This window comes from Embiotoca jacksoni, unplaced genomic scaffold (assembly GCF_022577435.1).
Source record: "Embiotoca jacksoni isolate LCO1_2020_lvr unplaced genomic scaffold, fEmbJac1.0.p SCAF_1, whole genome shotgun sequence".
In the NCBI taxonomy this organism is placed as follows: Eukaryota; Metazoa; Chordata; class Actinopteri; family Embiotocidae; genus Embiotoca; species Embiotoca jacksoni.
This window is the reverse complement of record NW_027185229.1, coordinates 24,271,948-24,296,083: the sequence shown is the minus strand read 5'-3', so window position 1 is coordinate 24,296,083 and position 24,136 is coordinate 24,271,948. Positions and strand designations below refer to the sequence as shown.

Below are 24,136 nucleotides of genomic sequence, written 5' to 3'. Positions count from 1 at the left end.
TTACAGCTTATTGTTCTGGTTTAATAGCTGACATTCTTATTGTTTTGGTTTAATAGCTGACATTCTTATTGTTTTGGTTCTGTGACAACACTTTCAGCATTGTTGTGCCCAGACACAGTGGGTGGCTGATTTGCTGAAAAGAAAAACACCATACGTGATTCTCAGAAGGTGGACAAGATGTGTAATTAGCTGGTAAACATTTTGCAGCATTTAGCAACTTAACAGTACAATATCTCCCTCAGGACTTAGTGCACATCAAAATCTGAGCAATAAGCAGTCGTAACTCCAAGTTAATGCTACTGCTGCTCCATTTATGCTACACATTTAAATTACCATGTTCACCAAATCAAATTACTTACAAAATAATATGTTAATGTGTTTACAGGATACACTGTATACAGAGACAGACGTGTCTCTATGAAAAGTCAATCCAGTGCGTAAGTGCCTTAAAGTGCAATACCACTGAGGGCCACTGGGGCTGGCTCACAAAGGATCCCATTTATAAAGTATAAACTTCTCATGAAATACAAAGGCAATAAATATTGTTTCACAAGTCAATAAAATAATTGAGTAATATAATTACATTTTAGGCCTCAAACAGTTATGTTTGGGGGGTCATCCTGGTTTGATTGACATGCCTGGGGTGCATTCAGGTTCCTGGTATAGGTAGGTGAACAGAGTGTCCACTACTCAGTCAGATCCACCCTTTGTTCCTCCCCACTTGTCCAAATATGGTCACTTCTGGCTCCAAAAAACTAGATGGGAAAAACCAAAATGCTCCATTATACAGCACTTCACAAAGCAATGGGTGACATCACAGAGGGTTTCCTCTGGGTGTATTTGCATCCTGCTAGTATTCATAAAATCAGTTAGTACAGTTTTAATTCAAACAAATAACTGATGCAAAAAAAAACCTTCAGATCTGTATGCATGATTTCTTTTATTTCATCCATTACATCCACCACCAGTTTATATTTCCCCAACAGAGGGAACATTCCAACACCATGCACACAGATGTTTGTATTATTACAAATATTAGAGTATGCTCTGTGCACTAACATGGAAACACTACTGAAGGCATTCCTTACATGTAAAATCTGAAATAAAATTATTATAGTTTTATTAGGCGACAACAATATCATCAGGTATCAAATCAAAACAGGACAGAAGGCAGTGAGGAATCTCTAAATGCAGTACTAATAATTTATCTATCAAAAAAGCTTCGAAAGGTTTATAAATCTGGAGTGTTTGAGGCTGAAAGTGTTCCACATTTACATCATCCCGTGTGTTTTAGACCACTAACCAGTGCCACAAAATTTCAAAGGCTGCAAGCTCCATAAAACGGAAAAAAAAAATATCAATGCCCGAGTGAATCTATACACACTAGAAACAGTTTTGATATTTGTGATAGGCGTCAGTCTGGGGGGGGGGGGTGTGCATCTTTTGGTGCATGATTTTGCTGGTGAAGATATGTGAAAGCCCCCCCCCAAAAGGCACAGAGGGGATGTTCGAGTGCTTTCCATGATGAACAAGCTCGCTCATCAAATGAGAAATCATGGACTATAAAGATCTACTATATACAATAACGAACAACCAATTATGGAATGATTTTTTTTTTTTGACAGCTGGGTTGGATTTGGATTAACGTTCTCATCTGACAATTAATATTATCTTATTTATTTGCATATATGCCTGTGTGTGTACACAAGACTTCTGTGTACATGACTGTAATACATATGAAAACATTATACAATTCCACACATTTCCACTTCAAAAACATCAAGTAATCTTTCAGCAGTACTTCAGTCTTTCCTTTGTAACAAGAGTAAAAAATACTAAATCTCAATCAACCTCTGTTTGTTTCAAAGAAATGAATGAATAATAAAGTGCTGCTAAAAAGACAACTTTCCTCAAACAGTGTTTTTAACGAGAGGACAAGTGATACAGCAGTGATTGACAGCAACTTGTACAGCCAGGTGAAGTGAACCAGTTTTATTTTCACCAGCTCCTGTATAGAGTATAGTGCACAACTGCAAAGAGAGAGACAGACAGAGATAACATAATGCTGCAGAATTCAATACTCAAGGCAAAAACAAACAAACACGCCTTTCACAACAGCAACGGGCATGTCCACCTCTGAGGACACATAATGGACATTATGAAGTGCAGGGAGACTGCTTGGTGTTGGATGCGAGATGGTTGACGAGCACCGTCAGGAAAATGAAAACCTTCCAAAAAGGCTGACGTTCATTTTGGTGGCCGTTATTACTTTTGTTTTTGTTCTTTCATTTTTCTGAAGATGCTTCGTATTCGTCACAGCATGCAGCTCCTAATTGGGTGAAAAGATCCAGGCAGCTCTCAAGCCAATTCACCAGACTCTGGAAGCTCCGTAGGTAATCTCAGCAAAGAAGAGCGAAGATCCTCCAGTAACAGAAGCTTTCAGTATGGATCAGGCCGGTCTGCACTGAAACTGCTCCACACGGATTAAGGCTGGAAGGCTGAGGAGGATTGATTGTTTTACGGGCACTTAAACTCACAAATGTTCTGCTTCGTTTGTTGCGAGACAGATTTTTGGTTATGTGGCTGCTGATTGTGAAGTGTAATCTGGTTAGATGATTAATTTATTCATATTTACTTCCAACTTCAGGTACTGGTACTGATCAGTGCAGCTACAGTTCTCCATTTCAACACTGACTTAATAAGTTGTGCTGATAAAAAGGTGTTAAAATACAGGAATAGCAAATTCATTTCCGTGTATATCATTCGGATACAGTTTTGTCTTTGTGAGCAAAAATATTATAAAAAGTGACATTTTCAGTGTGAAATGTCTTTCCTAACAAACAAAAAAAGTAAATAAGAAAATAAGTAACAATATGTATAATTTGTGGAGAGCTACGTGTTAATCGAATACATTTCATGAAAGGAAATTCAAATCCTCACCACATCACAGTTTGTGAACTCAGTAAAATTTCTCAGAAAAAAGGTACATATTTAACTTGTTTCTTTTCAGAGGGGCCTTTTTTAGAGGCAGTGCCCCACCTGGTGGAGAGACACGTCGTCGAGCTGTGTAGCATCTACAGTGCTAAGAGTCTACAGTAATACAGCATTACAGTATGGTCAATAAAAAGTATTTTTGCACAGTGAACCTTTTTCTACAGCTACAGTGCTCTTTATCCAGATGATAAACTCACTGTACTGTAACAGGCCACAAAGAACAGAGCTTAAGCACACATCAGTAATATATTAAGTGAAAAAAAGTTATTTAAAAAAAGGTTGGTTGATTGATGCAGGCACTTCTTTTTCCTTCTTTAAAAAGATCTTTAAAATATTAAAAGCCTTCCCCGTCTATCCTCAACTCCCCTCTCCACATCTGCCAGGCGACACAGTGCCCATCAAGTTCTTGGTTCTTTGTGTAACACGAGAGGAGCAGCAGAAGACGTCATGCTGGAGAATCACACGGGTCTTGTTCTGTGCTTGGTGACGACGCCCGAAATGTGGTGACAGTGTGAAAGTTACTCTACCAAGTGGATCTGTCTACGTCTAGTTAGCACACGCTTCTCGCTCGCCCTCGGTCCGAGAAAGTTTGTTAGAAAGTTCAGAAAACAGTCGCTCAGAGCTGAGAATCAGCTCCCAGGCTGTTCAGCTCCTCGGGCGAGTGCTTTTCTGCTCCCGTGGCAGTCGTCTGGCGGAAGCCAGCCGAGATCTCGTCAAATGTTCGGCCCTTGGTCTCTGGCACTTTGAAGTAAGTGAAGATGAAGAACATGAGCAGCAGCACAGTGAAGATGACAAACACGTAGGCGCCGCACAGCTCCTGCGAAGAGATGCGAGGAGAAGAACAATTATACAGAGGAGTCCTGACAGGGATCATTCCTCACTGATGTTACAGTCACGATGTAAAATAGATGAACTAATTCCTTTGTACACGTGCACCTCGAAGACAGACAACAAAAACTCAATTTGACCTGAAGCTTTCATCCTCCACAATATGCTCTATGAAGTTACAAATTAATTTGAGTCAACTGTAATGTTTCTCTCAGTCTTCGCACCATCTGGTTGGCAGCTATTTTGTGTACAACGCACTAAATCATCACTGTTCATTTTCATTAGTCGACACGGCACAGGATGTCTTTGCATTACATTTATTGTTAATTAATTCTGCCTAATTAATAGTCGTGCAAGCCGCTCGCTATTACTCATTAAGGTCATGTAGCTGTTAAAGAGGTGGTAAAGCAGCGGCAGTGAAGAACACCTCACCAGCCAGTGAATCCACTGTTATCACAGCACCGGTGTGCATTTTAAGAGGGTGAAATGGACCATTAATATGAAATGAGGCAGTCATCACAGAGAAGTACTTTCTCATACTGTCCAATATGACAAAAACCTAGCCGACTAGTTCAGTCTTATCACAAATACTGGATCCACGTATTCTGCAGCCATTTTCTTCTCCTCACCTGTATATACTGGAAGCCCATCCCCACTATGAAGTTGGCCGTCCAGTTGGAGAAACCAGCCACAGCTATGGCTGCAGGCCTGGGTCCCTGCGAGAACAACTCTGCCACGATGAACCAGGGGATGGGACCCGGCCCGATCTCAAAGAACGCAACGAAGGAAAAAATTGCAACGATACTCAAATAAGACATCCATTTGAGTTGTTCCTATGGAAACACAGGGCAAGAAAAAAGTTTAAAGAAAAAAAAAAAAAAAGATTTTGCACAATCACTGCATATTCAGGTCAGAGGTGAAAGGATTTTGAAGCTTGTGTTTGTTGGAGATACACCTACCAGCAGAGCCAGAGCAATAGTCATCAGGATAGCAGATCCAGCCATTCCCAGCAGCCCCAGGAGGTGCAAAGACCTTCGTCCTGCACGTTCAACAACGAAAAGCTGAACCAAAGATTAAAGAAGATGAGGAAGAAGGTCAGAGTTGTACTAACAAATAATACATCACGGTGACTTACTCATACTCTGTTTTATACAGCCTTAATATTAGCTCCTCTGACACCCGGTCGCTTACTGGAGAGCAAACTGTTGCAGTGCACAAGATCAGGTAAGATATTTACAGTTTTGGCACTAAATATAGAAAAACTTACATTTTTGTAAATTATTGAAAATATATAAACAAAGATTCTCGCATTGTTTGACTGCAAAATAACTTCTTCAATGTGCCGTGGTGCAACAAAAGCTATGATATGTGAAAAAACAACACGAAAGAATCTTGGAAAATTTCAGAAAATTTGTCTCTAACTGAATTCTTCGGACTTGTTTTTTAATCTCTACTGTAATTTTTACCTCACCTAGAAGTTTTAAAACTCTATAGTGTGCTCACCGACACCACAGTGAAAGCTGTGTTGACGACGCCAGCTCCAATGGTGGCATAGACGGGCTGCTCGACTCCGGCTTTCTCAAAGATACGAGTGGAGTAGTAGAATATCTGAAAAGCACAACAAACACAAAGTGTGAACACGGGAGAGTCGACTTTGTTTAAACACATTTCAGGATATCGTCTTCTATTTCTGTTGTAGCTCTTAAAAAAAAAAAACAACCACTGGTATCTTTTTAGTTTCTGTGTCTCTTCCTTAGCATCTCGATGGCAGTCTTCAGAGGGAACAATGGGATAATGTCTGGGCTTTGAAACTCACAGCGTTGATGCCAGACAGCTGCTGGGAGAGCTGCAGGATGACAGAAACCATGAGGGGCTGACGGTAGAGCGGCGAGCGGAAAAGCTCCAGGATGGTCACCTTCTTCTCCCTCATCATCTGCCGGCTCTCCTCCTTCATCTCCTGCATGTCGGCGCTCACATCTGTGGTGCCCCGAAGCTTCTTCAGCACTGAAACGTGCAAAAAAACACAAACAAACCCACACATCAAAGTTTGACACATTGTCAGAGCTCAAGTAAATATTACCTTCAGCTGTAAAGCAGCCTTTCCCATTACCATCCTAAAATTTGTTTCCTAAAATGTTCACGTCATGTACGGAAGTGCGGTAACCGTGCTAAATACAATAAATAAGCTTAATATTTCTTAATCATTTTTAATTACATCTTTGGACATTTTGAAAGGCTGATAGAATCCGTCATGATTATTAAGAGCTGATAATTGTTTTGAATTTTAGGATCGAAAAATATACCAGTTTGATACGCTGTCGTACCGATGCGCTGCGTAACGGTATGACGTACGTTACGTCTGTAACTTATTAACTCGCGAGCGTGGCTGAAAGCAGCTGAAGGACTTTGTACCAAAAAGGGGAACAACTTAGATCGTTTGGAAGTGGTTCGCTTACAAAAGATCACACGTACGGTAATATGTTCGTTTTTACTGAACGTTTGAAGACAAATTGTTATATTTATGCTGAAATATAAAACTATAACACTTAGTATGTTGCAGTTGTACATTGTTAAAATTAATATTTTTCAGTATTTTGTCATGTCATTAAGAATTTTGCAATTGTAGACATACCCTGAAATATGATGCTATTTTATGGATAATCAAATTTGACTAAAAGAAAAATTCAAAATCATGCAAGATGTTCATCCTGGAGGTGAATCCAGGAGCATGAGGAAGCTAACAACAAAAAAAAAGTTTACTCATGGAATGAGAGGAAAAACTAGTTTAGCAACAATCCAGGAGCTCCTTTCCACAAAACAAAACAAACATTTTGACAAAGCCAAACAACACGCTCGCACATAAAATTGTTGACTACAACCGAAACACAAAACATACTGAAGATAAAGGTAAATAAATGATTTTGTGCTCACCGTTCTTGGCCTTGTTCTCTTCGTTCTTGTTGATGAGAAGGAAACGGGGGCTCTCGGGGCAGAGGGGCATGATGATGCACTGCAGCACTGCGGGGATGAAGGTGAAGCCCAACAGGAGCGGCCACAAGTCGTCATTGCCCATGAGCGCTTCCATTCCAAACACCTGAGGTCAACCCAGACACCAATGCAACATCTGTACAGCTGCTCATGTGTGCATTACAGTATGACATCATAGGATAATCACCAAACATCTCTGTCTGTGCCAGTAAACCCTCTGGAACAACTTCTGTTCACCAACCTGTGCGATGAGGATGCCAAGGACGATGCCCAGCTGGTGCAGGGTGCCCAGGGCTCCTCGTAAGGACGTTGGGGAAATCTCACCCACATACATCGGTACGAAGCCTGTGGTGAGGCCGCAGTACAGGCCGATCACGAAACGGCCGATGATCAGCATTTCCCACGAGCTCGCCATCTTTGAAAAGCCCATCAGGGTGGCCGAGATGAAGGCCAGGACGTTAGCCAGGAGCATGGAGTTCCTCCTGCAGACATCAAACAATAAGACGGTTACATTTAAAAAGGAATACATTCACACAGACTCTCCTCATATTTGACCACATATGGCCCTGGTATTGTTCTGATGTTGCTTGTTTATCTATAAATTGTGCACGTCACTTTTTAAAAAAAATTCTGTCCTTTTTTGTGTTTAACGTAGACCCAGAATAAACAGCATTTTATCATTAAAGAATAACATAGTTTATAAAATGACAGCACATATAATTTGCCAACACTTGAACCTGGTCCACATCAATCATGTTAATTAGAACATAACTTTCTTTTTCATTTTATACACATTAATGACTTTTCCAAAAACTGCAATGCAGCACACTCCGAAAAGAGCGTGTGTCCGGTTTCTCATATTTGTCCCTAAAAATCAATAAGGCAGTAAGTGCAACGGTCACGTCAATTGGCAATAACACCTTAGATTCGCACTTTTTCGTGGCGTTATGGAGAGAACTGATCTGGCAGAGTCTGTTTCTTTTAGAAAAGGCTCTTGTGTTACTTTAACACCATCAGTGATTTTGTTTGTTGTTTACCTTCCAAAGCGGTTGACAAAGAGTCCGACAGAGAAGGAACCAAAGATGCCACCGACAGAGAAGATGGAGACAGAGACGGACCACACGGCCGTCAGGGAGGTTTTGGTGATGGGTTCCTGGTAACGATCGAACCATGTCTCGTTGATGAACTTCTCAATGGTCTGCAGAGGGAAGAGACACATTTTGTTGTTATTGGGCAAATAAGCGAGACATATGTTCCGAGCTGGCTTTGCAAACAGCTTTTCATATTCCTCGATACTGCATAATTAAACGCAACCACAATTTCCACTTAGAAATCAGAGAACCATCCGTTTGTCACAGTTGTAATGGGATCACCGCTTCAGAATCTGTGTTTCAGAATCACGCCGTGTGCTTTATGTTTTTCTCTTGGTCATACCCACACATGGCCTTTTATTGAGCTGTGACTGCACGGCCAGCTGATGGCAGCACTGTGTACCCATTCCCTTTTGCAGACAACCAGGAAGTTTACCCTCCACGGCCAAGTGTCATGTTTGCGTTCCCCCGCTGCGTCACTATGTTGACAAACTCGCTGAATAGGGCTGATGACAGGTCTTAAGTAGCAACGCCCGCCTCTCGTTTCTGCGCGTCACGGTGACACATCTCAAACGATTCACAAAAAGGTCACCAGCCCGTCTGCAACCTCCCACAAGTCTGAGACTTCACCCGTATGTCTCTGCAGTGCCCTTATTGAGCCTGCACAAACAGCAAAAGTTAGCACTAGTCAAAGTCTGTCGTATTGTGGGGGGATAGAGTGAATACTGTAGAGGGTGACACCCTGACACTGTTAAGGCAGAGCTTGGGTCACATCCACTATCAGCTTACACTCACATGACCTCGGTTGGTGATATCAAAAGCATGTTATCGCAGTACCCCTGAACTTCAGCCCATCACTTCTGCCCTTTAGAAACGGCTTCATTTAGAAAAGCTGATGTCTGAGCTTGTAGATGGGATAGCAGTCGCAGAACGCAATTAAGTACACTTACTTGTGCTTTACTTAAGTGCTTCTATTTTCTCCCATTTAACACTTGAACTCGTTCAACTATGGACTGTTTCACTGTTTACTTTACTGTAGATATATACTTTGATATTTTAAGTGTATTTAGCTGATAATACTTTTATTATTTTAATTCAACTTGAAAAAACACGTTTGTTACGGCCAGTTGAGTGCAGTGTTATTATGAGATGGGAGGTGTCGGGACTAGCTTCTTATCACGCTAACTTCAGTTGACATCTGTGTAGCACAATAACTATATGTCTGACATAAGTCAAACTTTTACTTCACATTCTTGTTGTTCTGAATTTGTACCCTCATGGTTGAAATGCACTTATTGTAAGTCGCTTTGGATAAAAGCGTCAGCTAAATGTAATGTTATGTAAACATCTGCCTGCTGCCGTCCAGAACAACCTTACATGAGAAGTGAGCGTGAACCTAAACATTCAAGTTGTGGGTTGGACTGCCAAAGAATGAGCTCCGTGTATTTATTGCTACGAGCAACTTGTGCCACATGGTTTTCACAGTGTAGTTTTAGACATAGTTGCTATAAAACCTTATAAGACCGTAGAGAGAATACGCCACCTCCATTAACTCCAATTGGTCGATGAAAAGTTGCATGGCAGCCCTTGAAAAGTTACATAATTGTTTTGTGTCGTATTGCTGTCAATGGACTGTCAGTCTAGCCTAGCTGGCTCCAACTACACAATGAAACGCGCTGTCTATTCATGTCCAGTCAGCTGATTGTCGTTCTTGGCAGGTGGTTAGGTTGTCTAGTTGAGCAAAGGGTGAATAAAAAATAAAAAACAAATATATATATATATATATATGTTTCAGAAGGAGCAGCTGATAAAATATAAAATAAATAAAAATGAGCCCTTTAGTTATAACTTTACTTAAGGCTATAATTTGAAGTGTTGATCAGGCAGACATGCAGCAGAAATCGGACAGGACAACCGTAACAAGGCCACTGAAAGAGCATATCTAATCAGAGTCGCTCGAACTCAGCACAAGGCCTGTGTCTCAGGAAGCAGCAGCATCTGCAGCTTTTACCACACGGAGTAAATAGGTGCTAGAGATAATCTAAAGCGCTGTTGCTATATATAAGTTTGTTTTAGTCAAATTATGGCCTTAAAGGTCATTGTGTCAAGTCACTTTCTTTTCCATTTATTTACACGTGACATTTTTCTTAACCCTGAGCATGTCATTGTGCGTGAGCATTTGTGTGTGCATGAGACCCTGGCTGGGTATTGGGAAGAGGATAAAGAGTCGAGAGGACAGGTTCACACTGGCCCAGTGTTCAACAGACCACATATTCACCGCCTCCCTGTCAGTCGGCAGCACCTCACATGAAGCCGAACACACGCTGCTGTTATTGTGGAGGAAAATATTTACTGCACTAACAACTGTAGTGTTCTGGAGGCAAAATACAAGATTACACAATGTGAAATATGTGTAGGTCTTGTTTACTTTTTGTCAAGCAAGGACAGACTTAGAGCTACACTGACCAGTTGACCAACAGAAAAATTAACTAATTAACAACTATTCTGTTGATTGATTTAAAACAGAAGTTATTTATTTGATAAAAAAAAAATACTCAACATTTACTTCCATTCTCAAATGTGAAGATTAGACTCCTTTCTCTGTTTTATGTGATCGTAAATCAAATATTTTTCGACTCAGTCACACAACACGACATCCGAGACATTTTATATTTCAGATTAAGTTAAATAATCATAAAGAGATATGGTTCAACAATGCTTTTTGTTCTATCCAGTGGTAATTGCATTTTTTTTTTCTTTTTACTCTTGCTGTGCATAATGAGGGAATGAATTGTGTCTTTTCCTGTTGTTTGCAGAGCACTGATGACAGCTGCTGTCATTTATAAAGGGTCCTGTTACAGTTGTAATGTGGTGTGTCATTATTCTTGGCTCTCGCTCATGTCCCTCCCCAGGTGCCGACCTCACCTCCATGCTGTTACAGTGAGTGATTGTGCACATCAGTGCTCAACTACTTATCAGGACCCGGTGGACAAAGACCAGGACTAACGTACAGATGGTGCCAGTTGTCAACTGTCACCCTGCGTGTTGGTTGAAAACCTATTCAATACTCCAGTTGTGGTGCGCCAGGGTGGGTCTATTAGTATTGTGTTTAGTTTGTGTTTGCTTTATCAGTTTGCTTGTTTATATATGTATAGGGCTTTCTTCTTTTAAGAAATGTGTTTTCAGTTGTTGTTTTGTGGTTTTAAAACCTTTTATTTAAGTTGTAGAAAAACTGGTTTAAATTTGATTGGTTTAAATTCAATTAGTTCATATAGCTTTGTTTCCTTCACTCCCTTTCCCCAGGTTAAATTTTAGTGTCACCCTCCTCATCCTTTAGATTTCAAAGGCCAGGATAGCTTTGACAGTGTGATGATAGCGAGTATTTCAGGAGAAAATGAGACAGCAAACAGCTGTGATCTCTGTGACAGTCAGTCTTCAGCACAGCGAAGTCACTGTGTAAATAAGAAGAGCAGAGCTCTGGCCTGTCTGGCAACACACCTGTGACCTGTGGAGAGACAGCTGTATGGCCTCGGGGCATGTTCAGACCAATGCAAACTGAGCAGACAGTAGTTGTTCACACACTGTCAACATTCCCCAGGAAATTATTTTCTTTGCTGTACCTGCCTTTTAATAAAAACCCTACAGTACACCGAGTCCTCCAGGGGCATGAAAACATCAACTTTTCTATTACTTTGTTTTGTTACGGGGATAGGTGACCATCTACCTCCTGAATTCAATTTCTTCTGAATTTCATTGTCTCTCATTTCCCAGATGGCTGCAGGTCAGGAGAGGTCCATTTTTGGGCATAGACACTGTCTTTTGCACAGCCTGTTAATACAGATGTCCCTGGACCTATTAGGCATGGATGCAGCTATTATTATCTCACCTCTTGACCCACACCCTCCCTTTTCTGTCCTGTTCTCCAATCCAGCAGGAGACTGAACAGCCAGCTCTGGGACTAGTTTGACAGAGTGATTTATTGAATAAATGATAGCATATATGTACGGCAGACCCAATTATTTTGCATCTCAATGAGCCACAACAAGCGAACCGAGACGCAAAACCTTCCTGGAGATACTAATTGAACCTCATGCATGCAGATCTACACTCTGGTTATTCTGGTTATTATGGAGGCTGTAGTTTGTGATGTTTAAAGTTCAACCAAAACCACTCGAAACCAAAAGCTGAACATCAGATCCTTCATAGAGGTAGTATTTCTTTCACGATTGTTGTGTCCGACTGTGTCAGTTTTGACCCCGCTGTACCTAATAAATTGACAACTGAACTTATAACTCACCTTCTGAGGGGCATTGATGACACCCGTGTTGAAGCCGAACTGCAGGGAGCCAATCACAGCTGCTCCAACACTCAACAATAATGGCAACGTTATTTGCTGCAAGAGAGAACAGAGAGAAGAGGAGGTGTTGTCAGTGAAGAAGTCAGTTTGACCAGATACTCAACATTTTAATAACACACTCTTTTGTCCATGAGATGGAATTATTCTAAATATGTACAGCAGTGTCACCTGTCTGAACGGATGATGTTTTTGTTGACTATTAAATCCCACACATGCATCAGTAAATGCTTTTAAAAGATATCTTTACTTTCACCTTTAACTCGCTACTACTGAAGCTCTCTTGCACGTCCCTGCACTTTAAACTACCACACTTTTATTATGCATATTGCTTTATTTTTTGTTTAATTTTATCAGTTCTTGTGCATTTGATTTCTTTTCTATATTTTTTTAAATGTTCCTTTATATGTGAAACACCGCATGTAACGTTCATGCTGTAAAGCACGTCGAGCTGCATTTCTTGTATGAAAGGTGCTATATAAATAAAGCTTGTTATTATTATTATTATTATATTACCAGTTTAGAAACTGAAAATAACATTACTGCCAAGTTTTGGAACAACGCACTCAGTATCTTGCTGAATTTACTTGCAGTTGTCCTTCTGCCACTCTGGAAATACCTGACTACAAAATGTTCAGCTTGGACAGCCTCTAATTTTATCTTCACCGCAGGCCAGGTATAATGTATAGTGAATGCACTCTTAAAAATATCCAGAAATATCTTTAAAATTGTTCTGGTCACGTTATGCAACACGATAAAATTGAACTGCGCACAGAAAGATCTCTTGTGACACCTGAAGGGAACAGCGCCGGACAAACAGGTAAGGTCTGCCTGTTTCTGCTGAAGAAACATTTAACAGTCTGATGTCAAAATGGGCAAACATTGGTCTAGACTGTGTATTTACCAAAGGTATCAAAGATACAAATACAACATGATCGTGTAGAGAAACAAAAATGCAGATCAGTCCGTTTCTGATCTGACGGGGTTGCGGGTCCAGATTCTCAGCTAACTGAGTAAACCTGCTTCTTGAAACAGATCCAGGTTAGACTCAGGTCTACTGACGTTTTTGTCTGTGTTCCTGTTATTACAGAGTTCCTTTTAAGCTTGATCTCAGCAGAGCCGAGGAGATTAGTGGAGATTTTCCTCATACCAAAAAGTTAATAAACCAGTGCTGAGTGTGTCGCTGTCTGTTTCCTCCTCTCAGACAGGCGAACAACAGCCTCAAGCTATCGTCTGCCTTGATGTTGTCGTCCACCCAAAGATATGACCACTTCTACATCTACCAACTCTACATCTAGCGAACTCTGACTGCTTCATTGTGACTGGGTTCGTTTTTGAAAACAGCTTGAAAGTACTAGCAAGAATGTGGAAAGAGGTTTCCACACGTACATCATGTTTTCATATCTATTCGCCAAAGAGCGCACACACTGCGGATTAAATTTAGAGCAAAGCAAACGTCAGAGGTGCTGCTTGCCATTTCCATCTTTCATATCTCAGCCATGGTCATCAGGTCTGGATGATTATGTTGTTCCTTAAGTCTCGTGAGTCAAACTAAGCCTTAGCCTGATTCACACCAGAAAGCTTCCTCATATTATGGCAACAAAAGACCCGGCCCTCTTAAGGGTCCCCGTCACATCAAACCCTCTGTCTTTAAACCTGTGCAGAAAAAGCTAGCAGAAATAAAATATTTTATTCAGGATGAAACCGCCACAGTTTCAGTTATCTCTATAGTTAAACCCGATGAGCTGACAGAGAACAGACAAAGGAATCAATCCTCTCCATGGTCTTTTAGCTCAGCAGGAGGGACAGTTTCCAGTAGTCCTCTTTCACGTAATGACTAATGCTCTAATAAAGACCGTAAACATTCTCTCGACATGGGCGTGTGGACTGATTGTAAAGCATAACTAATGTGAGAAAGAAATCCTTGTACCTGATGTACCAGTGTGAATAACCTGTTCTAACACATCCCAAAGGTTTTCATCTGGGATCATATCTGGTAACTGGGGAGGCCATTGAAATTAAAAGCCACCTCAAATAAACGGATACACATGGTCCGCAATACTCAGATCGCCGGAGGCTTTCAAACCCATTATCTGGCCTCAAAGTGTGCCAAGCAGACTTTTTCGACACCATTACATCCCCAACGCCTGCCTGTATGGCTGGCAGGCTGGGTTCATGGATTCATGCTGCTGACGCAAAAATACTCCGAGATCAAGATGCTCTAATGATGATGAAGATGAAAAAATGTCCCCTCTGGGATTATTAATAAAGTAACTACCTAACCTAACCTAACCAAACCAGTCAGACCTGTCCTTTCTTAAGAGGGCGTTTCCATCCGTGTAATACTGCGTAGTACAACAGCTGAGAAAACCACAATCTAAATAATAGCAATACTTCGATGAATACTTCTCTGACAGTGCCAACAAGAATTAAGAGTCTAATTTGTGGCAGATCTGTTCTTCTGGACGGCATTCAATTGTTTTGGTGTACCAGAAAATTGGCAAAGGAGTGTGTGCTAAAGGTTTTTAGCTTTGTTTTTAATAATAATCTTCTGACTAATGTCAACCCAATACACACTGTATTTTTAGCTCATTTAGGCTCTCCACTAATTCCTGAGGGAAACACCTTGTACAAGTTGTGGGTTGTAACACCAAAACAATTAGCTGAAAGAAGATAAAATGTAACTGCATGGTCAAGTTGGCCACTGTTCATATAAAAATAATGACTTCAGCCACTTCAAGCATTCATTCTTTTTCAAAGTACAAAGTTGCCCCTGTGATTGTTTTTCCACAAACCTCCTACAGAGTACAAGTCTCACTTAAACCTTCGGTCTGGAATTTTCATCAAACTTTCCAAAGAAGAAGATAAACAAAACAAAAATAACAAAACAATCCCACCAGGTTTCATTAAAAGGGCAGTTTTCAAAGATCATTTGAGAGGATTTGTGCATGCCCCTCTGTAATATCCCCAAAGTGCTGCCGGCTACTTTTAAATGGGATTTTTGTCTGTGACAGAAGTAGCCTATGTATGTATGTCTAAAATATGTCCTCCCCTTCATGATGAAGAGGGAGGAGACCACAAAGAAGATAAAGCATGTGTGTTTTTGGAGGCTCCAACTCTGTTCACTGAAGAAAAAAAGAAAAGAAAAAAAAAAAAAGTGGGCCTGGCTAGACAGAGTTCAAGACCCACCTTCACTTCTGAACCAATGGGCTCTCTTGTAATGAGGGTCATCAAGTCCACAACAGGACTGTTTAGGAACAGCATGTAAACACATGTACACACTCTTTTCAACATTGTGGGCCTGGGTCTTTAAAGGGGAGAATTACAAGCTGCTTTTTACTATAAACAGCAAAGTCCTGTCTGCCCCCTCTGGGAAAAGTCATCACTGGGGTCTGCTTAAGACTCACTCCCGTTTTGGGAATAGCTGGAATTATTTTCAAAACAAAACTCCCTTGAATGCGGATGTTTCAATCCAGCTGCAAACGGAGGTTAAAAGTGGTGACAGCAGTGTGTGTTTGAGTGAAATCAAAAAGTCCTCGGGTGACATCTTTACCTTTAGCCTACATACCCTCAACCTGGCCTCAGAGCAGACATACTGTTTGTAAAGGCCAATGAGTTTCAGTCCAACATATATTGAATATTATTCTAAAATGTTTTTAAAATGTTGTTTTATAATTGGTTATATTTAAATTGAATCAGTTTAGCCCCAAAATGGTAAAAGTCAGCAAAACCTTCCCTGCTACTCTGTTAGAAGCCAAAGTACAAGAGCAGGTGAGAGAATTATTGTTCCTCGTAAACAGTATCGAGAGCATAACACATGACTTCCTCACTGAGGAAACAATGAAGTCACACCCATAGAAAATATTTTATGCCAATAACCTTGAAGGACTGGTGGTGACTGGTCCTCCTCCTCTGACTCAGCCCTCTAGCCCAAGTTACCTCCCAGCCATGTTTAATGCAGCAGCAGCTTTCAGTTGTGTTTCCACTTAACTATCCACAAGCATCTGCCATCAACCTATGTCAATCTCCATGTAGCCTTGGAGCTGATTAAAGGACCAGGAAGTCACTCTGTGGTAACGATGGGATTTTGAAAATACAGCCAATTTACAAGAACGATTTGAAACAGGGGGTTTATTGTTAAACGACATGTCTGGAAGCCACATCTGAAGCACATGCTTTCAGTGTTGTGTAGTTAATAATAAGAGTTCAGAGAAATTTTCACTCACATTTTCCGACATGGGTCAGAAACCTTTGGGTTAATGTGCAAGTTAATAACAGGTTTGAAAGCCAACCTACTTTTGTATACTTTTTACTACTTTACCTTTCGAAAGCGTAAAAAAGAAGAAAACTCTCTTCTTCATAAAAGCACCTGGTATGCTGCCAACAAGGTCAGAAACCATCCCTCCTCCCACAAATTTTCTTTATTTAAATGCTCCCCATCTCCATCCATGCAAACGTTCCCTCTTTGCATGTGAAAAGTAAACCACGACGTGAGTCGGAAGTAAGGAAATTTCTGTCTAGTCACGGCTGCGGTGATCGATCAACACTGTTGATAGAAGCTTCCGTTGCTAGACTCCGGGGTCACACTAATCTTATTGGGTAAATGTTGACGACAGCCAGCAGAACTGACAGAGCACTTTAAATAAAGCACTGGTAAAGTGGGAGGGTAAAACATTTATTTGTGCAAACATATACACACCAGGTCACATTAAACCATGCCATTCCTGTTCTTAGTCACTTTAACAAACTATAGGCCCTTTTATTGGATTCACAAACAGTAAATCATAATAAGGAAATTAAGTAGAGGAGCAGCTTTCTCCAAATTAGGATATGTGCAACCACAACAGCTAACATAAACCATTGTTTTACTATTTATGCTTGAGCCATGCCTTGTGAAACATCCAAAACATAAAGTTGATCTTTGAGATTCAACAAACATAAAACATGATCTTAAGTCATCTCTTGTTAACCCTAAAAGTACACACCTTGTTCACAATCTAGTTTGAGTCTTTGCTCGGTTAAATAATCTACTAAATCTTAGACACGAGAGATCCTGAGATGGAAAAAGTGAGCTGAGCCCTGAGAAACACAGTAAGCTGACACCGGGGTGACGAAATTATTTCAAACATTTGGACATCGCAGCGAACTTATCCTCCCAGGAAAATGAGGGCTTGGCCACAAAAGACAAAGTCAACAGGATATTAAAAAAAAAAATGCTTTGAAAAGTGAAAGAGATGATATACAAAGGATATACATGTCCAGAAGGAAGTCATTAGTTATTATAGTTGTTTACAGCCACTATAAGGAGTGTTATACCGTTAGTAGTTCTGGAAAATGTGTGTGGATAAGAAGAGGTATTAAGATCCTTCACCCAACAAGTAGCACCAATACAACAAAGTAAAAGTTAAAATGTTGCTTGTGTAACAGTAAAATATGCTTGAAATGCTTGTTCTGTAGAAACATAGCATGGCATTAATTTCATTTTATAAACCCATCATGTGATTATCTTTGCTATAGTCTTATTTTGACAAGTAACCATGGTAATTATTGTTGTGGTGTAAAAAGTACAATACTTCCCTTTTAAATACATTAGAGTAGAAATATAAAGAACAATGAATCATTAATTCTTGAGTAAAGTTGAGTAAAAAATGAAATTGGTAAGATATATTGCATTACTGGCTGACATCCGACCAATGCTTTGCCACAGATCTGATATTAAGATTCTCTTTAATTCTCAATTTATTATGCGGTGATCTTAAAATGCTGCTGTGTCTCTTTTTTCTCAAACAAGGAATAAAATGGCATTGTGTTGAAAAAGCAAAGTCATCGTAGCGCCTGACGGAGAACTGAATAGGCAAATACCCTAAAGGCAACTTCTACATTTTAACACCCACGAAGTAGGCCACTTCCAAGCAAACAAGAGTTGAGGAAGCTTTAGTATTCTAAACGACTTTTTTTTTGGACTGAAACACTGCAGTGACTCGTCACAGCCGGACTCTTAAAAGGTTGTCCCCACAAATGTTGTTTAAAAAGGTTAAGGAATAAGCAGGCTGTAATTCTGCTCATTTCACTTCCCTCTTGCTCGTGTGCGCCAGATTCGCAGTGCTGGCCTACGCTGCCACCGTCACGTCCCTCCACACGTCACCTCTTCGGTCTCAGCTTACACAGCTGCGGGGAATTTAATATGTGCCCTCCTCCTAGAGCCTCCTCACCCTGACTTCACATCCTGTTCTGTGTGCAGACGTTCTCAGTAAATTGTTTGTATGTTTTAGGCTTTTTCTGCGTCCCAAGTGACAAGAGTGACAAGAAAAACAATACCTGTGTTGTTAAAATCATTCAAGTTACAGTCAGGAAACTGTGACTGATACACATAAAACACTTGCGTACTATGTATTATGCTACAAGTAGTGCAATGTTGTTGTTTTTTTAGCATTTTGGCTGTATTCACTGCAGTTACTAAGTGATCTATAAAAAAAAAAAAAAAAAAAAAAAAAAAAAAGTGAACTTGTGATAAATTACAAAGCCTAATAAAGGCATTGTGTTGGTGTAATTAACTTTCTTCCTCTGACTTACATTACCCCTGATTTCTACTGTAATTTTGGGCAGAAATCCAGATGAATAACATGACAAATTAGTGTATTTAACTGACCTCAATACTATTTCCTGTTATTACTTTCTTCTACCAGTTATTTACCTTAATTTAAACGCTGCAGAACAAATACAAACAGCTTGTATGTGGCATGTTCGACTTTAAGAGAGCTAATGATTTTAACCTGTCACTGTCGTGCTGTATATGCTGACAGTAAACAGAACCTGCCTTAATGCTTTATCTATCGAGAACAATAAAGCTTCAGTCAGTCAGTGAGATCAGATAAAATGTATTTTGAGTTGGGCTCCACGTTTGGGAACGTTAGCGTTGCTAATACAAATACTAGGACTGTGATGACTGATTATATTTTTCATAGAGACCAGCAACAGCTCTTACATAGTGCGTGGCCCTTTAGTTAATATAATATCAATTTAAATATTACTTGTAACAAAGAATTTAAAAAAAGAAAAGATTATTAATAATACTGCAAGAATCTGCACGTTTAAAGGGAGAGAGAGGACAATACACGGTGGAAGTACAAGTACATCCAAGAATATAAAAGGTAAGATGTGTAATCATCTCATAATTCTTAAAAAATATAAGAGTAAAACAGTTTTTAAAAGTACAGTATATTCCTCTCTGGTAAATTTAGCTCGGGTCACGTTATGTATCAAAAACCTTACACCAGACAGTTCAAACTGTTTCTGGAGCCTGTCGATCTCAAGGTGTAAATGGCGGACCATCAAAAGGTGACACCGAACGTATAAAGGTGGAACATAAAAGTAACACCTCTTGTCAGTTCTGATGTGTTAAATCAAAATAATCTCAATTGATATAGGCCACAAAGATGTTATAGTTTAGCAGTAATGTGGGCGGTGACCCGAGGTGGGGATCAGTCGATTACAGTGCACGGCGCTAAAGAAAGTGATTTAAACATGCACTCTTGCTTCATCTCAATTAACCCCCCCCCCCCCTTCAATCTCTTAATCCCAATTTTTTTTTTCAGCAAAGCCTCATTATACCTCATTACAACATATCTAACAGTTATATTACACGACATACTGAAGGGAGGTAGTCAGGCACATGAAAGTAAATCTACTTGACTGTCTTAAGGGAGGCAGGAGTTGGCAGATGGCTGAAAGGCAGAGGACGGAGAGGAATTAAGCCGGTGCAATTAAGTCTGTACAATATGAGGCAGATTTGTGGCTCCGAAGTCCCAATCAAAATACCTGCTGTCAGGAATCCAACAATGTAAGGGCTGTCTCGTTTAAAGCAGAGCAGGTCAACTGTATGGTTGGCACTAATTAGTATTTATATAATGAGAGGGCTGAGGAGATTTTGCGCTCTAAGAGGCATAATAATGTGAAGTTTGAGACCATGCATGTCATGTTTTGATGGAGAAGCTGTGGAGGTGTTTGTATTGAAATCGCAATATAACATAAGTGAGAGTAAGAAATCCCTGAACATAAAGAAAATATTAAAATCAAGTTGTGCAAATTTGTACTTCTGCCAGTGCAAAGTCCATCAACCTGGACCAAGCCTGCTGTATGACGTCAACAAAATCACACCTTTCTGAAATGATAGCTGCCAAGCCAATGCAAACACTGTGAATTTAACAACAACATTCAGACATTCTGAAGTGGAGAATCACTTCGCTGGAAATCTAACTGCATTTCTTCCACTTCCAACAGTATGTCTATTTGCCGTTTCTGGGAAGTGAAGCTTCCACATGCTCCATCTGCACATACCTCCACAGAGCTAAGAACAAGCCAGGTATGAAAATCCTGACCACGAGACGTCGATTAGCCTGTGCACAACTACAGACACGCACAAACAACTCAACGCTGCTGTAAGCAGCAAAACACAAAGAGACAATGAACAGATTGGGAGGGAAAGGCTCAAGGCTTTAACGCCCCGGAGTTGGCAACTGCATATTCCCTCGGTGGGCTTTCACTTTCTCTGGGAATCTGCTGTGTCTGTGTCACATTGGAAAAGTGGGAACAGTGAGAACCGTTCCCATCACGTCCACAGCAAACCCATCCAGCGGAGAGGCCACGCCAGCACAGAGTTCACGGTGAAAAACAGCGTGGGGAGATAAACCAACAACAGCTAGGGAAACATTTTCTGACCACCATGTCACACTGGGCCGCCGTGTGCTGCCCCATTGGCTTTAACTGGTCTTTCATCCAAGACAAAAGGTGTTTTCGGACCAAACGTCTCTAAAAGGACTTTCTTGAGAGGAAGAACCCCCCCGGAGAGTTTCTCCCAGAACTAAATAGGTCATCAGGCCTTTTGCTATTTGCATTCGCACCACCAGTAGGAACTGTGAAACTGCTGCCGGAGCGCAACGCTTATTTCTCTAATTGAGGAACGGCAGTTTTCAGTTTACTTGATCCGGTTGAAATTCATGTACATATTTTGATCAGTTTAAAAGATCCAAAGCAGGTTTCGTTTGAGAGGGACAATAAAAACAAATGGAACAGTCAAATGTTTCATAATTACATTTGAATCGAAGCCCTTGAACCTTGACGCCCTGTAATGCGTCGTCAGTTTTGCATTACGGATCAATCGAAACGCAGCACTTCCTGTATTTTTCAAAGTAAAAGCCCTATAGCCTTCTATAAGAAACAACCCCCCCCCCCCTCCATAAAAAGGTCATTTTTGTGAAATATTTTCAGGAACGTGTTTTGCCTGAAGTCAGATGATCACATTTTCGATATAAAATCCACAGCAACCTCCAGTGCTTCCAATAGCATCACGCCGCTGCGTAGCAGCACATGAACGGAGCGACTTCTTTATTTCTCTTTGTTGAATCGAAGTCACGCTGTATTTCCTCCCCCTCAGTGTTGTGCCCCTCCAGTTGAAACTTTATTCTGCGGTTTGAAAAGGCTTTGTCCGTAGCTGTCGTTTACCGGGCTTACTGTGCGTATTGAACCCGGCGGCTGTCTGTGCTCCCGTGTGTTTCACCGCAGTTCCTATTACAACGGGGGAGTTTACCCAGGCAGAGGTAGGAGCGGACAAAAAGTCAGCCAAAACGTAGGTATAGGAACGAAAATGGTTCTAAATTCCCACAATAGCCCCTCCGGTCCGAAAGTGCCTAAAGTAGGAGGGGGAAGATAACTCAAGTTTTTTTGCGTACGTGCCACCCTGTGCTGCAGTGACCTCATACCGCCCCAGTACGAAGGAACCATAATCAGCAAACAGAGAAGTCATATGTGCTTCCTGTATTACGCACATCAAAGTCTATAAAACTCGACGATGCTTATCATAATCACACTTGAAAAGCTTATCACTATTCTGCAATGATTATGTTTTCAAATATTTTGTTCTATCTGACCAACAGTACAAAACCCAAAGATGGAGCTGATAATTGGTGACGTGATTAAGTGAGGAAATAATACACAAATTCCTAAAGGTTAAAAAAGTTATATTTAGTCGTAGCCCTGCATCCCTTTACGAAATATTATGTGTTGTTGAAGAGTAAAATAACAGCATGTTAAGTAGTTCAGATAACGAGCAAAAAAAAGTTTCTTACATGTTAAGGCATCAATAGTAATAATCCGAATTAGGGTTGCTTAATCTGTCGATTACGTTTTGCTGCATCGATGAGCTGATTGGTCTTTAAAATGTCAGCAAATGGTAAAAAAAATCTTGTCACACATTTCACAAAGCCCACAGTGCATCCCAAAATGTCTCGTTTTGTCCCGACCAACAGTCCTCAACCGAAAGAAATTCATTTTGTCATAATTGGAGGAGGAAAGGAACCTGAAAATATTCCCATTTAAGAGGCTGGCATCAGAGAATTTTTCATAAAGTAAAATAAGAAAAATGTAGTTATATAAAAATAGATGACAATTTATTTTCCATCAATCATTTACCCATAATCAACAAAAATGTTTGCTGCTCCAATGTACTTACGTGATGAATTGAAATGATTAATCAAACAATAAAAAAAAATGTTTTTAGCAAATATTAAACAGCAACAATTTTGGCAGCAACCAGTTAACAATTTAAGCCCGTTTTCAAGCATTAGATGGTTTAGGTTTGTCAAATATGATATTTTCCCGGTTTTTTTTTTTATCTGATATTTAATAAACTTCATCACTTTGAGCTCTGAGAGAACATTACGGCAGTTGTTGAGTATTTTCTGAGCAATCACTCGTTAGTTGCAACTCTGCTGAAGAAAGAGTCCCGAAAAGTAAGCTGCTTGTTTTGCTTCTCTTTTACTCCTAATCTTCTTTAAACGCCGTTATAAGACTCTTTGGTACGAATTGCTGTGAAACCTTAGTCAAGCAGCCTTTTAACAGGAACAGCCCACCTTCAACAACTGCAGCCAGCTGTGACATAATACTGCATCATATCCCCAAACACACACACACACACACACACACACACAGGAGCACAGTCTCCCACTGTGACGTAGGACACATCAAACAAACCCGAAATAAGATTGAAGATGTCAAATTTAACATTCAAACGTTATTTACATGTTGATATTATGGAAATATATGAGATAAAAAAAAAAATTAAAAAAAAATGCGCACTACTACCTGGAATACTTTTTTTTTTTTTTTTTTTAAAAAGCAGTTTTAAGTAGATAAATGTAAAAAAAAAAATAATAATAATAAAACAAATGTGTTTGAAAAGATACCCCTGAGCGTGAAAACCTACATGACCCCACAGCAGGGGGAAGACGACACAATGGCTGATGTAAATATTCACTGCATCATCGGTCTTACCACATGTGGAGGCATCTAAGGGGTTAAAGGAGAGACTCTCCGGCAGCATGGAGCTGAAAGCACCGGTTACCCAAACAGGTTTGACGGGACTCAAAAGCTTTTCTTGTGAATATATAATTACCTTTCCGGAGTCCATGGCAGCGCAGGGTACCAAATATTTAGTCTTTCTTCTTCGTCTGCTTTTCTTTTGTCAGAGTTGACGTTGGTGATGGAGGAACTTCCTCGAGGTCTCCCGTGGTGTCGCTCAGAAATGAGTCATCTTTGAAGAGTTTGTGCTCCGCTGAAATGCCTTCAAACTTCAGTCTGGTTTTTTTTTTTTTTTACTTTTCAAAAAAAAAATTCTTCTTTCGGTCTAAAAAAAAAAAAAAAAAAAAAAAAGTCCTGCAGTTTGAGCTGGAGATCGGCTTTGTTTACTCTCTCCTGCTTCGTTTTATTATTTTTTTGCAGCTTCACCTCACAGCTTCGAGGATGTTTAAAAGTCTTCCAGCGTTTACGCGTCGAGCTGCTGAAATTTCTCCGTCGGCTCCAGCTTAAGGGAAATAGTTATTTGAGG

The 24,136-nt window shown here is 40.3% G+C and overlaps 1 protein-coding gene across 1 annotated transcript; it reads right to left on the bottom strand.

Moving 5' to 3' along the window:
* Nucleotides 1–921: 921 nt before the first annotated feature.
* On the bottom strand, nucleotides 922–24,136 carry slc2a1b (solute carrier family 2 member 1b). Its single transcript, XM_069149119.1, has 10 exons — nucleotides 23,705–24,136; nucleotides 12,199–12,294; nucleotides 7,848–8,008; nucleotides 7,052–7,292; nucleotides 6,754–6,916; nucleotides 5,639–5,826; nucleotides 5,326–5,430; nucleotides 4,782–4,883; nucleotides 4,452–4,655; nucleotides 922–3,811 (listed from the first exon to the last, which is right to left on the bottom strand). Exons 1-10 carry the CDS (start codon nucleotides 23,717–23,719, stop codon nucleotides 3,611–3,613), a joined length of 1,476 nt encoding a protein of 491 aa, XP_069005220.1. The 5' UTR covers nucleotides 23,720–24,136; the 3' UTR covers nucleotides 922–3,610.

Coding starts and splice junctions, on each gene's coding strand:
- slc2a1b (XM_069149119.1), bottom strand. Junction 5,431..5,638: donor AGCTGTCTGGCATCAACGCT/GTGAGTTTCAAA, acceptor TGTGCTTTTCAG/ATATTCTACTACTCCACTCG. Junction 4,656..4,781: donor CTATTGCTCTGGCTCTGCTG/GTAGGTGTATCT, acceptor GTGTTTCCATAG/GAACAACTCAAATGGATGTC.